This window comes from Astatotilapia calliptera, chromosome 11 (assembly GCF_964374335.1).
Source record: "Astatotilapia calliptera chromosome 11, fAstCal68.1, whole genome shotgun sequence".
NCBI classification, from domain to species: domain Eukaryota; kingdom Metazoa; phylum Chordata; class Actinopteri; order Cichliformes; family Cichlidae; genus Astatotilapia; species Astatotilapia calliptera.
The window spans coordinates 30342607-30357688 of NC_137432.1; the positions used below are offsets into that span (position 1 = coordinate 30342607).

Below are 15082 nucleotides of genomic sequence, written 5' to 3' on the forward strand. Positions count from 1 at the left end.
TTCGGTCGGGAAAATCAAAGAGGAAGTGCCCCAATCCAACAAGCAAACAGATAATTGTGCAAAAGCTAAATAAAGTGAAGCAAGGTGAAGTGTGAAAACGTAAACGTGGTGAACTGACGGGAAAAATGAGCCATCCAGTTTACATCTTCAGCCATAGGATTAATGATGCATTAATTACACTCAATTACATGTTACATTCACATATTCATATGTGCAGTTCAACAGGCAGAGACATTTAACACAAAGTGTAAACTATTTCACACTCATGCACACCCACATGCCAGGAAAAGTGAAAAATTGATCATACATTAATATGTGGACATGTTGCTTCAGCATGTCTCTCTTCAGTGATACACCCACATATGCACGCACATACTTGCGTGCATATGTACACACTTGTATACTTTTATATGAAAATATACCATTAAAGCATTGGGAGCTGCTTCTGATCTCATTTCTGTGACAGGCAGGCAGATGATGGCAGTTGGTGAATCATATAAATATGCATATTAAATAAACACACTTGCGCAAACATAGACAGCCGAGCTAGATCAAATATCTAACTGTCAGCTGTCGCTCAGCTGACGTCTTGTTTAAAAGACTGCATAAAAGTTATGACACTGGCAAAGCAATAATGTGAATAAATCTATTAGGAGAAAGAGAGATTTGTAGCATACTGTAATATAACTGCAGTTCACATTAACATCTTCAGTTACTATATGCACTATGGGGTTCATAATTTGTATTTAGTTTTACTTCTGCTTCCAAGTGGCCAATAAAACCAAAATATGAGCAAAAACTGAAAAGTATATTACTAAAACAAAACCATCTAATATTACTGACAATGGAGCAAAAGATAGCTACAGAAATGTGTAATGTATTGTCGTAATACATGTCTGTACAGATATCAGTTTATACACACAGCTCGATTCAGTTCAGTTAATTCTGGTTCTGTTTAATTCGATTCACTTTTATTTATACATCGCCAAATCACAACCACAGTCGCCTCAAGGCACTTTATATTGTAAAGACCCAAAAATAATATAGATAAACCCCAACACTCAGACGAACCTGTATAAAGAAGCATTTGGTAACAGTGGGGAGGGGAGAAAAAAACTTTTAGCAGGAAGAAACATCTGGTTCAGCCTCAAGAAGGGGTAGCTATATGCTGGGGGATAAAGTGAATCAATATTACTGTACATATGCTCACATGAAGGAAACAGTGCAGGAAATTACACCAGAAAGCTATTTCACTCAATGATTAAATAATAGTGTTTAATAATACTGATAATATACACAGAAACACTACAGCACTGGGAATAAATACATAACACCAGAGACAGTATAAGAGAAAAACAAAACAGTCAAAGGAAGCTGAAAGGAAGATGAGAAAAACAACCTTTAACACCTTATTGCATGTGTTTTATTATCATATTGTGACTGTTTATGCAATAAATACACTTTTTTTTTAATATCCTGAAAGTAAAGTTCATTTTAATCAAGGTTTAAATAATTGCCTGGTGGCATTACTGCTGATTAACTAGGCTTAGTTGTAGAAGTATAACACATAAGTACATAATTCCTTCCCACTTTGGTTACATAGCTGTCGGGGTGTCTTGATGATTTTCTTGAAGTATACAAATTTTCTACACTGTTGCCTTCTACAGCAGGGTATTAGCAGTGTTTTAGTTTTACTTTGTGCATAATGCTCATGTTAAGGCATAACTGCAAAACAAACTACACATTGTGTGTTTAGAAAAGCCTTCATATTACCAGAGATGCAAATATTGTTCAAATATTGAAGCTAACATAAATCCTGTCAAAGTGTCAAGACACAGATAGTTAGCACATCTCCAGCTTTAATGCAGCTTGGCTCAAAAGCCTAATCAGCACCTACAACAATAAAAATTAGTTAAAGTATAAATAACACAGCATGATTTAAAATAACTTCCATCAAATGCTGAAGATGAAAGGTACGTCTTTAATTATCTCAGGGTTAAGAGGAAAAGTGTCTTGGCTGATTTAGAACAAAAATGTCAGAGAGATACAAAGTCATCACGAAAAAAGACGATGTTGAAACTGGCTCTGGAGCCAAAATCTAAAGCCGTGCCTGGGGAGTGTAAGTCACAGTGGATGAGAGTGTCAGCTGAATAGCTAAACTCCAAAAAAAGAAATACACACAGTTGGAGAGAGACAGGAAACCCTGAGGGACTCTGATGAAAACCTCTCACCCCCTACCCCCCCTCCAAAAAAGTAACAAAACGAGAGAAAAGAATCAGGATGACAAGCAGGGAAGCGAGTGAATTTGGCAACGGAAAGCAAATGACAGCAAAACTTTAAGAGGAAGGGAAAATGACAGAGAAACACCAAAGTGCATAAATAACAGTAAGGGAAATAGAGTAAATTCAGATTTCACTGATGCAGGTAGACATCAGATCAAAGACGTTTCCTGTCATTCTCTGAAATTCTCTAATATGTTCAAACAGAGCTCATGACTTCAATGCTGTTAGTTTGAGTTTGCTTTCCCCCCATGCTAGTTTTAGTTTCACTCATTTCACACACAGTACTTAGTCTTATTTGAAGTTTAACGACACAGCACTTAATCTGTCTTGATGGGCTTATATTTGATTTTTAATTAGTTGTGTGCCATTTTTTATCTTCATTTCAGCTTTAGTTTTGTTTCCTCTGCTTAATCATAGGTCAGCTTTATACCTAACTGAATTGGACTCATCAGTTTAATCAAAGACAAAAAATGCCAAGGTATGAAACCTTGGCCCATGGGTTTGGACCAAACGCCAGCTTAAATTTTAGCTTCATGGTTGTTTTAGTTTTGGTTAGCCAAGCTTATCCTAGTTTCAAGGATACCTACAATCCTACAATGTGGAAAATAAAGTTTTCACCTGAGCAGTCCTATAAAAAACTAAGTACACATTTATTGTTTCTTTTAGAAATCGCTACACTTGCAGAAGCAAATGAAACTACAGAAGGTGTGTTATAGGTGTGTATTAAGACAGTGCCACAATCTTCCTAGCAGCAGGAATCCCAAAAAATCTTCCCTAGGGTCAGGCTCTGAAATGTTCAGAGAAACTACAAGAACTACATCTGAGACTTCACAGCCTTGGGTAGAATGTTAAATGTTCAAGTTCATGACAGTAACGTTATAAAAAGATTGAACAAATATGGCTTGTTTGTCAGGCTTTCCAAGTGAAAACCTCTTTCTGAAAAGAACATGGTAGCGCAGTTTAGTTTTGAAAAGTTGCATCTACACAAAAGACAAGCCTCTTGGACAGATGACCAAAGGCAGGGTTTGGCAATAATGCACAGTACCGCATTTGACAAAAAACAAACACAGGATATCAACACAAACACCTCATATCAATTGTGGAGCACACTGATGGAGACTTGTTGATTTGGGTTTGGTTTAAGGGCCACAGAACCTGGTCAGTACACTCTTTGAGCTGATCGTGAACTCCTGTCTATATCAAAATATTCTACAGTCAATTGTTTTCACAGGTTTTTGTTCCATGAAAAACTAAGTACACTTCATGTTTCAGTGATTTATAGAACCAAATTTACCAGTGATTGTTTTCAGTCCTTCAGCTCATTGCAGAGAAGTTTTGTCCCATTTTTGCAGTGTTTCTTCAGTTTATTCAGCAAAATCTCGAGTTATCTATCTTTGATTGAGCTGAGGTTCCGTTTTGCTCTATGCTATTTTTACTTTGTTTCAACATTGTTTTACTTTCCCTCATTAGTTTTTTGTTTCATTATATAGTTTGTTATTAGGATAACACCGTACCGTCTTAGCAGGGGCGACCGTGTCCACACAAAAGTTGAGGTAGTCTGTAAGACAGTGTGTCGCCCCCTCTATGTCCTCACCATGTGGGCTCAGGAGCACATCCCAGTCTGTGGTGTCATAACAGTCCCTCAGAGCATCCTCCTTTTCTGGGGTCCATCTCCGGACATCTGATGGACATTTTGGACAATGCCAGACATCCTCTGCACACGGCCATTAACAACCAGAAGAGTCTGTTCAGTGACAGGTTGCTTCTCCCCAAGACAAGAACTAACAGACTTAAAAACTCCTTTGTCCCACACGCCATCAGACTGTTTAACTCCTCCCTGGAGGGGAGAGGGAGGGGAAACAGGAGGACAAAGGAGGGGGGAACAACTAAGCTGTAGTGCCTCTTCACCTCACTGTGCAATACCTTTTGTGCAATACTTTTGTAAATAGTCAACGGTGCAATAGACTCAATACTTGAAATGTGCAATTCACTTGTATTTTTATTTTTATTCCTTTTTATTTCTATTCCTATTTATTCTATTTATCCCCTTCGTATATTTTATTTATATTGTCTCTGTATTTATATATATGTGTGTGTGTGTGTATATATATATATATATATATATATATATATATAATATTCTGTAACTCTGTAACTTCTGTCGGTGCTGTGCTTTTTTGGAAATCGAATTTCCCAGAGGAACCCACCCGAGGGATTAATAAAGTTCTATCTAATCTAATCTAATCTAATAGTTTGTCTCTATTTTTAGCTTATCATATTTTGAAAGTTCCTCTGTTTGTGTCTTAACTCCTTTTTTTATCACCTTTAGCTGGAGGCCATTCTGGGCGTGTCCATCTCTCAGGTGGGTGTGGATGACTGCCCATACACAGACTGCAGCCAGTCTGGAGGTTGCAGCAATGAGGTTTCATTCAGCCAGGCACCGGTGGCTCTCAGCTCTGGTAACATCTCTCTGGTGTCACTGGCGGCCTCTTTGACTGCGCAATGTGGCTGTCGGGGCCGTGAGGCAGTCCACCTGTCCTGTTCTGCTTACCCCGTCAACCCATGCCTCAATGGGGGCACCTGCCAGGACGGACCATTGGGATACCGGTAGGTGTAAGCCAAGGAGGGGTCTTTGCATGTTCCATATAATTCTTCATATGATAATGCATCCAGGATCCAGTTCAACCTTCAGTTACCTGGAGGTTGAACTGTTGCACTTATCTGATTGCAGCAAGTAGAGTCTCTAAAGTGCTGTGTCTTTGAAACTTGTTATCGAAGGAAAAGTTTTCTTTATAATGAGATACTGTGAATCACCTTTTTCTTACTTTTCTCTCAGTGGCTGCTCTGTGTTTACATAGTTTTCACCTGACGGTACTGATTAGAAGTTTGCCGGTCGTATGCGGCAGATTCAAGCCCTGAACAGTTAAAGTCACCTTGTGAAGCTCGCAGAAATTTTGTATTTGTTCAGTGGTTAACTCTAGGTATATCTGTCAAACATTTGAAAGAGAGGCAGAAGATTTCTCTTAAAGTAATAACACTCTAAAGCCTCATTTTCAGCTGAAAGTAAGCTGGCTGACTTTGAATTGTCACATGATTTTAATGGTTGAGATACTGGATGAAACATTTCAGCTGCTAAATCTGACAGATGACTCACTCTCCATTGCTCTCTTTCTTTTTCTTGCACTTGAACAACTTATCAACACTGGCAAATATATATTTATATTATTTTTTTAAGCATTTCTATTAAGGTTTCTTGAATGTGGATTATGTCTCTGTTTATCTTTCTGTCTGTCGATCTCTCTCAGTTCATTTGAACCTGTCAGAAAAGAAATTTGCTTTGCAGCAGTACTAATGGACAGTAAAAAGTCTTTAATAAGAAATATAATAAAAGAAATAATATAATTAGAAAATAAAGTAGATTAACTCTCTGTCTCAGATGCAAGTGTCCTTCCATGTACGACGGCCCCGAGTGTCAGCAGACCAAACACAGCTTTGGCGGCCAGGGTTACGCCTGGTTCCCTCCCATCAAACCTTGCTATCAGAGCCACATCTCCCTGGAGTTCCTGGCTGAGTCAGCCAATGGGCTGCTCCTCTACAACGGGCCGCTTGGTAATGTTCACTCTGGGGAGCAGGAGGACTTCATTGCCATTGGTGAGTTTCACGCTGAGGCTCTCGTGTGTAAAGCTTCTACTTTTGTAGATTAAGAGTTAACATCTTAACTTTCTTTGCTCTGGAGTCAAACTCAATGAAAACACAAATCCAAAGAGTTCTACTCGGAAGATCTATGAAGATCAAACAGTCAGTATTTTCAAATAAACTAATAAGGCTAGATCTAGTAATTTCAGTTCAAGTTAGCCACTTGGAAGGAAGTAGAAATTTTGGCCTGAATATGTCAGTATGACAGTAAAGGTGCTCTTAAATAGCTGCAAAAACACACATGAAAGTGTGAGCCAGTGTTGAGTCTAATAAATAAATGATTTACAGTCACCCTTACTAACCTTCTGTTGGTGTTCTTTGCATCTTAAGACTTAGTGACAAAACCAACAAAGAATCAGAAAATGCACCACTGATTACATGCAGCTATACAACAGCTCCATTATGCACTAGGTGACATTAGAACACAGTTTATACAGTAAGGCCTTTGATCTAATGGGTTTTCTTCCATGTTTATAAAGCTTATAACTTCATGTTCTTGGTAAGTGGCACATTGTACTGTAGATGTTCTGAAGTCAGAACTGTTATATGACATATGTGGATTTGAGGTTAGATTCGATCGTTACTGTAAAGGCTTTTGAATTCCACTGTCTAAATATAATTCTTTATCTAATCGATTCTCTGGAAGGTGTTTGTGAGAACAAAGGCTGAAAATGATCAAATTAAATTTTAATTATTAGGTTTAGTGTGTGCTCTGGGATGATTGATGTGGCTAATGCATTTCATTTACTGGACCTGTGATGTCCTTTAACTTTTCAGTTTAACGCAAAATAAAAAATATAAACGTGCAACACTTTGGTACATAAGCTTTGGACCACACAACCACCATGTTGGTCCAGCAAAGAGATTGTCGTGATTCAAAGCTAACAGCACATTTCAGTGTACAGATGGCTCTGATTTTATTTATCAACTCTTAAACTATCAGCTAGTCATTGTAGTTTTCAGCTAGGTTTGGTATGATATAGATAAAAAGAATCATCTATTAACCAACAAAGCGTTGGAAAAATGAGGAGCAGAGGTGATTATTGCAATGCTTGCAGAAGTCTCTGAGAGTGGCTCATTTGCTGCAGCAAACACATTCTGCTTGAACTTCAGTACCCTTTTGCTGAAAGCTGACAAATTATTTTAACTTCCTAGCTCTATAACAATCATACTAATCTCACAGTGCTGATGGGAACGTGCTGCCGGTCCTGCTTTTCAGCAAACACAAAGCGTTCATCAATCCGCTGCTGTATAGACAGTTTCTCAGTGGATGAGGAGCTTCATAAACTCTAATGTCAGCTCCCAGTGGCCCTAATGTGGTGCTGATGGATTAGCCTGCAGATGGCCTTTCGAACACTTCTTGCATAATCTTGTGGCATTAAAGTTATGTAATTATTGAACCCAGGCTGTTGCTGCAGTGGTCCGGGGAGGGGAAAATCAAAGATAGTTGCAGGATTGATCTCTCTGAAGCGTTTTTGCACTTACATGTCCAATATTGTGACTATGAGGTTGATCAGGTCATACACACATAGACACAAACGCACACATTTTACAGCAGCAGATGAAAGGATATTGGGAGATTCACACAGAGAAAATTGATAAAGTGGCTTACTGCAGTTGTTGATGGGATCCAGAAGCTTACGTAGCAATAAGGAGAAGTGATGTCAGGGCATGCGTCAACTTTTAAGACACAAGAAACGAATATTTTTTTGTCATAGTGGGTATTAAATGACCCAAAGCTGTGTTCAATTTTACTGCACACATCAACTTAAGTAAGGCAGCCCTCAAAATTCACTTTATGAGCTCTAAACATATTTTCCAGCCTGTTTTACACATTTGTTATGTTGATGTTTACAGACTTGACTTTATTGTTTATTTAGGCCTGTTGGGATTTTGTATTTGGGTCACTGTAGTGTGTGTGTGTGTGTGTGTGTGTGTGTGTGTGTATGCGTATGTGTGTTTACCGTGAGATGGAAAAGAGAAAACAAAGATAATATTCTCAACTCCCCATTCAGAGTTGAGAAACGGCGTTCCAGCTCTGAGCATAAACCACGGATCAGGAACACTCACTTTGCAGTTTCCACCCAAATCCACTGTCACCGACCGACGCTGGCATCGCCTCGACATCATCAGTGACGGAAAGGTGAGACTTATCTGCAGTATAGCAGATGCATGGAAGGATGACTGGATAGGTGGAAATAATGAAAAAGAAACAAAGGAACAGGGAATCAAAAAACTTGTTAAATAGGAGGAAAAGGTGAGTTACATGAGGTAACGGTGTGCATTCTGTTTGTCCTCAGGCTGTCCAGCTGATCCTGGACCAGTGTGGAGGGGTGGCTGTGAATGAGTTGGAGACAGATGAGTCCAGCTGTAGAGCTGCAGGAGAGACACCTGGAAATCAGAAGTAAGAACAACCCCAGATTTCACTGCTTACTTACAAATTTAACACAGAGAATCTAAAACTTTGCTGTGAAAAACCCAATTTACCTTTCTCTTGCTTTCTTTTTTCCTTTATTTTTGTTTTCATTCAATTCATCCTTATTTTTTTTTCCTTTTCCGAATCTTCTTCTTTCACATCATCCTCCCAACTCTGCTTTTCATCCTCTGACTACTTCTGTTTTTCTTCCCTTCTTCTGTCATCCTCCACTTCTTTTCCTCCCTTCCTCATTTCTTCTCCTCTTCAGATATCTGAATGTTTTCCAGCCTCTGCAGTTGGGAGGGGTGAAGGAAATGTCCCCTCACAGACATTACCGCAGTTTCACTGGCTGCATCCGCAACCTGGTGGTCGACAGTCAGGTAATATTACAATATGAGCATGCTGGTTTGTAGAGTTCCTATTGTGGGGACATGAATGTGTGTGTGAAATTTTGGGGGCAAAAAGCCTTAATGTAAATGATTAGATTTTAATAGCCATACTCTGTTTAAAGCCTCTTTAAATGATTGTTTTTAATCCCAGAGATCATTAGGCTTTTTGTGTGTGTGTGTGTGTTTTTCTTGGCTCTTAAATGCAGTTTTAATGTCTGCAGGTCTGCACCTGTTTGTGTTTGTTCATGCATGTATTCACTTGCAGTCCTTGGTGGATGGTGATGGTGTTTATCTGTGCGCCTGTGAGTACCACAGGGATGGTGGTTGGACAGATGGTGATCTAGGCTCGGCTCCTCAGCCAAGGCCAGCATAACAACATCACAGTCCAAAATGTAACATAAATGAAAAGAATCTCCCTCGTCCTCATGAAGCTCAGCGTGTTGCTGTGGTTCCTTTACTGCTGCAAACCTCAGTCACTTCTCAAATATCCCAAAATAGTCCCCTGGAAAGATTTCAACCAGCTTTCAGACAAGAAGATATGGAAGTATGTTACCATCAGCCTGTCACTGTGGCACCTCATTCAAACCGCAATCCCCTGTGTTTTGGGGATGCCTCCTTCAGTCTAATGCTCTGATTTTACAGGAGTAAGATTAACTCTGCCTTCAAATGGTGGATGAGTTACAGTTTTTGTATTAAATTTTTTTTTTTTTAAATTAGCAAAACACTGCCACATAAAATGATTTATAGTGATAATAATGAGGTATTAAAGGTAATTAAAGGTTAACCTTCCAGTGGTCGTGTTTGCACTCTAATAAAGTATCAAATTCTGATTGAAGACTGAAGATTTTGTTTCTACATGCACCAAACAGGGAAGGTAGATATGGCAAATATGGCAAAGTGGTTCCTTTTCTAACCTCATGTATGCAATTTATTGTGAATCTGAAGAGTGTGAGAGGGGTGCTGGACTTCTTTCAGTGGGCAATATCAGTGCTCTTGCACTAAAGGTCAAGCAGGACTCCACACAGTGCAGTGACTGATAATGGGGAGTCTCACAAACTCAGCAAGTGATTCAAAGCAGTCATTTTGTTTGATTACAACCTCACTGGAGGTGTCAGTTAACCAGGATCTGTTTGTAGTTTACCGTGCGTTTGTAAGCGATGACTGCTTGATGGAGCTGTGCCCTGTGAGCATAGAGGTCATATGTTCTAACCGTGCTATGGGGTTTATTTAATGTTTTCATACATTCAAGATCAATAAATATACATGTACAAGATCCCCAGTTTGTGAGCTCATGCAGTAACCACAGAAGCAGAGACACTGATCTTGAGAGAAAACCTGCCTATTGTTGCCTTCAGCATGCATCAAAAGTCCTCTGTGAGTAATTAAAGGTTTGGCTACATTTATTCTTTCTAAATATGGTAAGTTGGCATAACCCAGCATGAAGGTATCAGCGTATTTTCCATCCTCTAGCTGTTATTTTGTACCAAGTTCAAATTAAATCAATTTAAACTTATAGACATAAATATTTTTTCTATGCTCATTTCGAGCTATATCTTTTTGTTATTTGGTGCTTGACGAGTTTTGCTCAAATCAGCTCAAATGAATCCTTATTTATCTAATGCTGGGAACTGGTACAGCCCCTCGGTTCATCATTTGTCTGAAAGAAGCCCTTTTGGCTCCTCACGCTTCCTTTAAGCCAGCTTTCTTCTCATTGGTTTACTTCTATAAACAGAAGGTTTGAACATCAGGTGGGTGGAGATTCTGTGCTCATAGCCAGAGCTGTGGGCCTGAGATGACAATATTAATCATCATCAAGAGCCGAGAGCTGGCCTTATCAGACTGCTTGTCAACTATATGATTATTTTTAGCCTCTGAAATTGGTATGACTTTGTATATGTAAAAAAAAAAAATCTGTAATTCCTACACAGTTAAAGATATACTTTTTCTTACTCCCCTTGAAATAAAGCTGAAAGCCTGAGTGTTTGGTTTAAAATCCAGTGGGGTTATATACAGATGCAAAATTACAATAGATTGCATCATTGTCCAAAAAATTATGGATCCAACTGTATATGACAGATAAGAAACCCATAATAGCTCCACTTTAAACTAGATTAGCACACTTGAAGCCTCACAGCTTCACAAAGCTCAAAGCTCTGCATCAACAACATACAGCCCAACATTTTTAAATCACGTTTCAAAAATGATCAATTACAGTGTTGATACAATGACTCAACTGGCGCCACCATTAGGAAGCAATTGGGGTCTTTTTGTTTTTGTTTTTTATGTAGAAGAAATATTGTGTGAGGAACTGTGGGAGGTTTGCTGAGCACATTCATGCTCCATTGAGGAGGAACCCCTTTAGTTTCACTTTTCAAAGCCAAATTTTTATGACAGTAGAAAGAGGCTTTTAAAACCTTAAAAGAGACAGAAACAGAACCCCCCGCCTTACATGCTTTTCTTTGTTCTGTAATCAAAGCTGGTTTCTTGATTCCCTCAGAAAAATTCAAAACACATTTTTGTAGCTCATGCATTAAGGTAGATTGACACAGCACGAAAATGGCTGCCAACCAGAAAGAATGGGCACATTTAGAAATTCAGTGCATGTCAAATTTGGTCTTTGTTCTATTTCAGATATAAAGAAGGAAAACGGTAGAATTTTTAAAAAAAACAAACAAAAAAAAACTTCTCTGATCTATACTTGGCTGTGTGCGCAGCCTGGATCACATGACCAGAGGCAGCACTGGGTTCCTTTGTAAAGCATGTGACGAAAGTTTGCTGGATATAAAAGAAAATTTGTGTAAATATTTTTTTTCAACAAATAATCATCTCCCTCCTTTCTTTTGTTGTCCCTTAGGTGTATGATTTGGCATCTCCCGGTGAGAGTGTGGACAGCACCCCAGGTTGTAAGCTCACAGACGGCGTGTGCGTAACGGCGGCGGGACCCTCATGTGGGATTCACGCAACCTGCCTCGCAGACTGGGGCTCGTTCAGCTGCGAGTGCCACGCTGGATACACGGGGCACAAGTGTGACAGGGGTGAGGGTCAGAGCGTTTCAGTCCATATCAGTGCAGTTTCCTCTTTTAAATCTTTAGTTTTGGGAATACAGAATTAGATCTATGGACCTTGGAAATTTTAGAAACCTTCATAAAAGCTGTGAAACTTCGGAGCAAAGAAAGCCCGTCAGCCTAAAATAGCACACACAGAGAGTCTGACTCCTTTTCCAGGGCTCTGTGGTCAGCTTAATAATTGTGACATCCTGCTGTGGATGTCACAATTATTAAGCTGCTGAAGCAGTCAGTGTTGTACCTGTTAGATCTGACTGAGAGCAGTCAGGCCAAACAGTCTGTGAAAAACAATTACCTCCTTATGTGTACATGTTTTGTTTTCAGTCTGCAAAGAAGATTAATAGTTCAAGTTCGTCCTTTTGTGTGAAACAATTTAAACATTTATATGTTCCTCCCCCCTCAGCCATGCCAGAGTTCTCCTTCGATTCGGGCAGTGTGGTGCGCTTTCAGCTCAGAGGAGGCGGCATCTCCCGACGCACAAACATTCAGCTGCTCGTCCGAACCAGAGCCACCTCAGGGACCCTGCTGTCTGTGACGTCCCGGGAGACCAATGAATACATCGTACTGGAGGTCAGTCCACCTGTAGAACAACAATGACTAACCTTTCACATGATAGCTATCCTCAAAAATAAGCCTGCTTATATCACAGTTTAAACAGCATCCACTTATCAAGATAATCTCACTTTTTCTTAAAGAACATTTAACCATTTTATCAAATACTGCACTTTTACTGCACCATTTTTAGATAATGAATGCATTTTCAATGGGTGGCAGTTTTTACTTCCCCACATGACAGATTTTGTTGCGAGAATTTAAATCCCCGAGCAGCAGCTTTTTTTCGAAGGTTTATGTTCTTCTCTGTCTCAGATCACAGAGGGTCACATCTCAGTACGTGCCAACCTTGGTGACGGCGCTCACGCTTTGCGGCTTCCCGGCCAGCGGGTGGATGTCGGGCAGTGGGTCCTGGTCAGCCTCAGTCGCTATGACAACATGTTTACCCTGCGGTTAGAGCACGGCGGGGGCTCGAGGGAAGTGCAGGCCCGCCTGGGGAGCCGCAGGGAGATCGTGGTTCATCCATCCAGCCTAATGGTTGGTAATGGACCAGACAAGGCTGACTTCCAGGGTGAGAGCTGAATCTAATTTCAGAAAAAAAGTCTTTGTTTATTCAAGTGAGTTCTGAATGGAGTAAAATGACTCTTAAGTGCCTGACAGCCATGGCAACAAGTATTTAAATTCTTGAAATACACTGTGTTTCTCTTCGGATTTATTCTTGCTTTCACAATGTTACCAGAAAACTTCGAATTCAGTTTTTAAATATTTTATAGCTGTGCAGATGCTTAATTCAGAGATAACTCAGAAATGAAGCAATGATTGTGTTTTCCTTAAGTTTTTGTGTTAATTGTTCTTTCAAGATAAAGCATTGCAATTAGTTAGTTTAGCTTTTGAGTTTCACTCATTACATCACAAGTGCATTATTTTTGAATAGTTTATCTTAAAAACCATATTGGACGCAATGCTAAACAGGAATTTTTGGCAAACAGGTTGTCTGCGGGATGTTCGATTTAATGGTCACGTCCTGCCTCTGGATGGCCAGAGCCGGGACCTGGTGACGGTGCTGGAGAGACGTGGTGTCACCTCAGGGTGCTCTAGCAATGCCTGCAGCAGCCAGCCCTGCCGCAGCCCGCTGCGGTGTGTCGACTTATGGAGGAAACACCAGTGCAAGTAAATGACACACAAACGCAAAGCAGCACACTTATATAGCTTCCACTGGTGGGAAGCTATTAATTCATTCTTTTAGCAGTTTTGTTTCTTAAAAGTTTTTTGTCTTTCCTATGAGGTCACGCATAAAGTTTTCCAAGAATTTATTTCCATTTTAGTGCCACATCTAACTAACGTTGTCATCTGTCCTGCTCTCCATCATGTCCCAGGTGTCCTGGTAGTCAGGTAACCGTGACTGACGACTCAGGTCAGCAGCGTTGCGCGCCGTCGCCCTGTGGACTTTCTTCCTGCCGTAACGGTGGTGTCTGCCAGCCGCTTTCACCCGATAGCTACCGGTGCCGATGTCAGGAGGGTTTCAGGGGTCAACGCTGCGAGCTGGGGCAGGTCAAAGGTCACCGGCTGCCCGCTCTGAGCCCCAGCTCCATCTTGGCCATCAGCATGTGTCTGCTCGTCTTCTTCGGTAAGAGCAAAGAGAGTCATTAACAGAATGAAATTAAGAGAGAGTACGATGAGGTAAACTTTGCTAAAGTTCTTTGGTTTATAGTCATCTGAATGACACATAATTTACTGAACTAAATCAAACCTCACACAATAAACTCTGATGTTGTCATGAATTACACAATATAACTAACAGTACGGGAAATGTTTATGTTGTTGTTTTGTTTCCAGGAAAGTATGATGGCATATTAGTAGTTTATATTAAAACTGTGGTTATTTTGAAACTCTGCAAATTTATCTATAATTGTTTCGTTTCTGTTGTGATTAATGTTTCAGTAAATGAGATCAGCATGTGTACAAGTGTTCTTTGTAGACCGCTCTAAGATAGACTGGGGGTTTTTTCTACTTTTGACTCTTGATGATTTCAGGGAGGGTGGGTAACAATCTCTCAAGCCCTTCCCACCTACTTTTCAAACTTTCTATTTATAAGAGGAAGCCAGTCAGAAATAAGAGGCTGAAGTGAGCTGGACAAAGTCTTGTGTGAGGGAGAAAAAGGTTAATGTTCTCTGTCTCAGAAAACAGAGGGTCACATCTCAGCACGTGCCAACCTGGGTGACAGCACTCATGCTTTAAGAGGAGATAAAGATGAAACAATATTAGTTGTTGGAATCCTGGCAGCACAAGAAGATTAAAAGTGGGGAATAAAGAAAATCCAAATTTCCACAAACTGGTTAACTAAAATAAAGATTCAGCAGTAGAAGTTGATAGAACAATTATAAAGGAGAATATCAGCATAACTTAAATTAGAGGCACAGAAGAAGCATGCTCACAAAAAAAAGTGTCTTTAAAGAGGGAAGAATATTCAAAAGAGTGAGGGCCCTGACAGAAAAAGCCAGATCGCCTTGGTTATGAGCCGAGATTGTGGTATGACCATCAGAGTCTTGGCTGAGAGATTCAGGTTACGACCAGAGGCTTACGGTAGGAGGAGATGAAATTTGCCAAATGTATGACTCACATCTGACTTCAGTATGAGTCATGTGATGACTCATCTCTGAGTGACACTGGCAGCATAATCAA

The 15082-nt window shown here is 40.0% G+C and overlaps 1 protein-coding gene across 1 annotated transcript in view; it reads left to right on the forward strand.

Annotated features, from left to right (window-relative positions):
* The window catches only part of LOC113031425 (neural-cadherin), a 144503-nt gene that overhangs the window by 120512 nt on the left and 8909 nt on the right, over window positions 1-15082 (forward strand). The window contains exons 23-32 of the mRNA XM_026183492.2: window positions 4612-4889; window positions 5719-5933; window positions 7994-8121; window positions 8279-8382; window positions 8663-8774; window positions 11638-11818; window positions 12252-12418; window positions 12716-12971; window positions 13390-13570; window positions 13777-14027. Of these exons, the coding sequence (XP_026039277.2) occupies window positions 4612-4889; window positions 5719-5933; window positions 7994-8121; window positions 8279-8382; window positions 8663-8774; window positions 11638-11818; window positions 12252-12418; window positions 12716-12971; window positions 13390-13570; window positions 13777-14027 (1873 nt within the window). The remainder of the gene's footprint in view (window positions 1-4611; window positions 4890-5718; window positions 5934-7993; window positions 8122-8278; window positions 8383-8662; window positions 8775-11637; window positions 11819-12251; window positions 12419-12715; window positions 12972-13389; window positions 13571-13776; window positions 14028-15082) is intronic.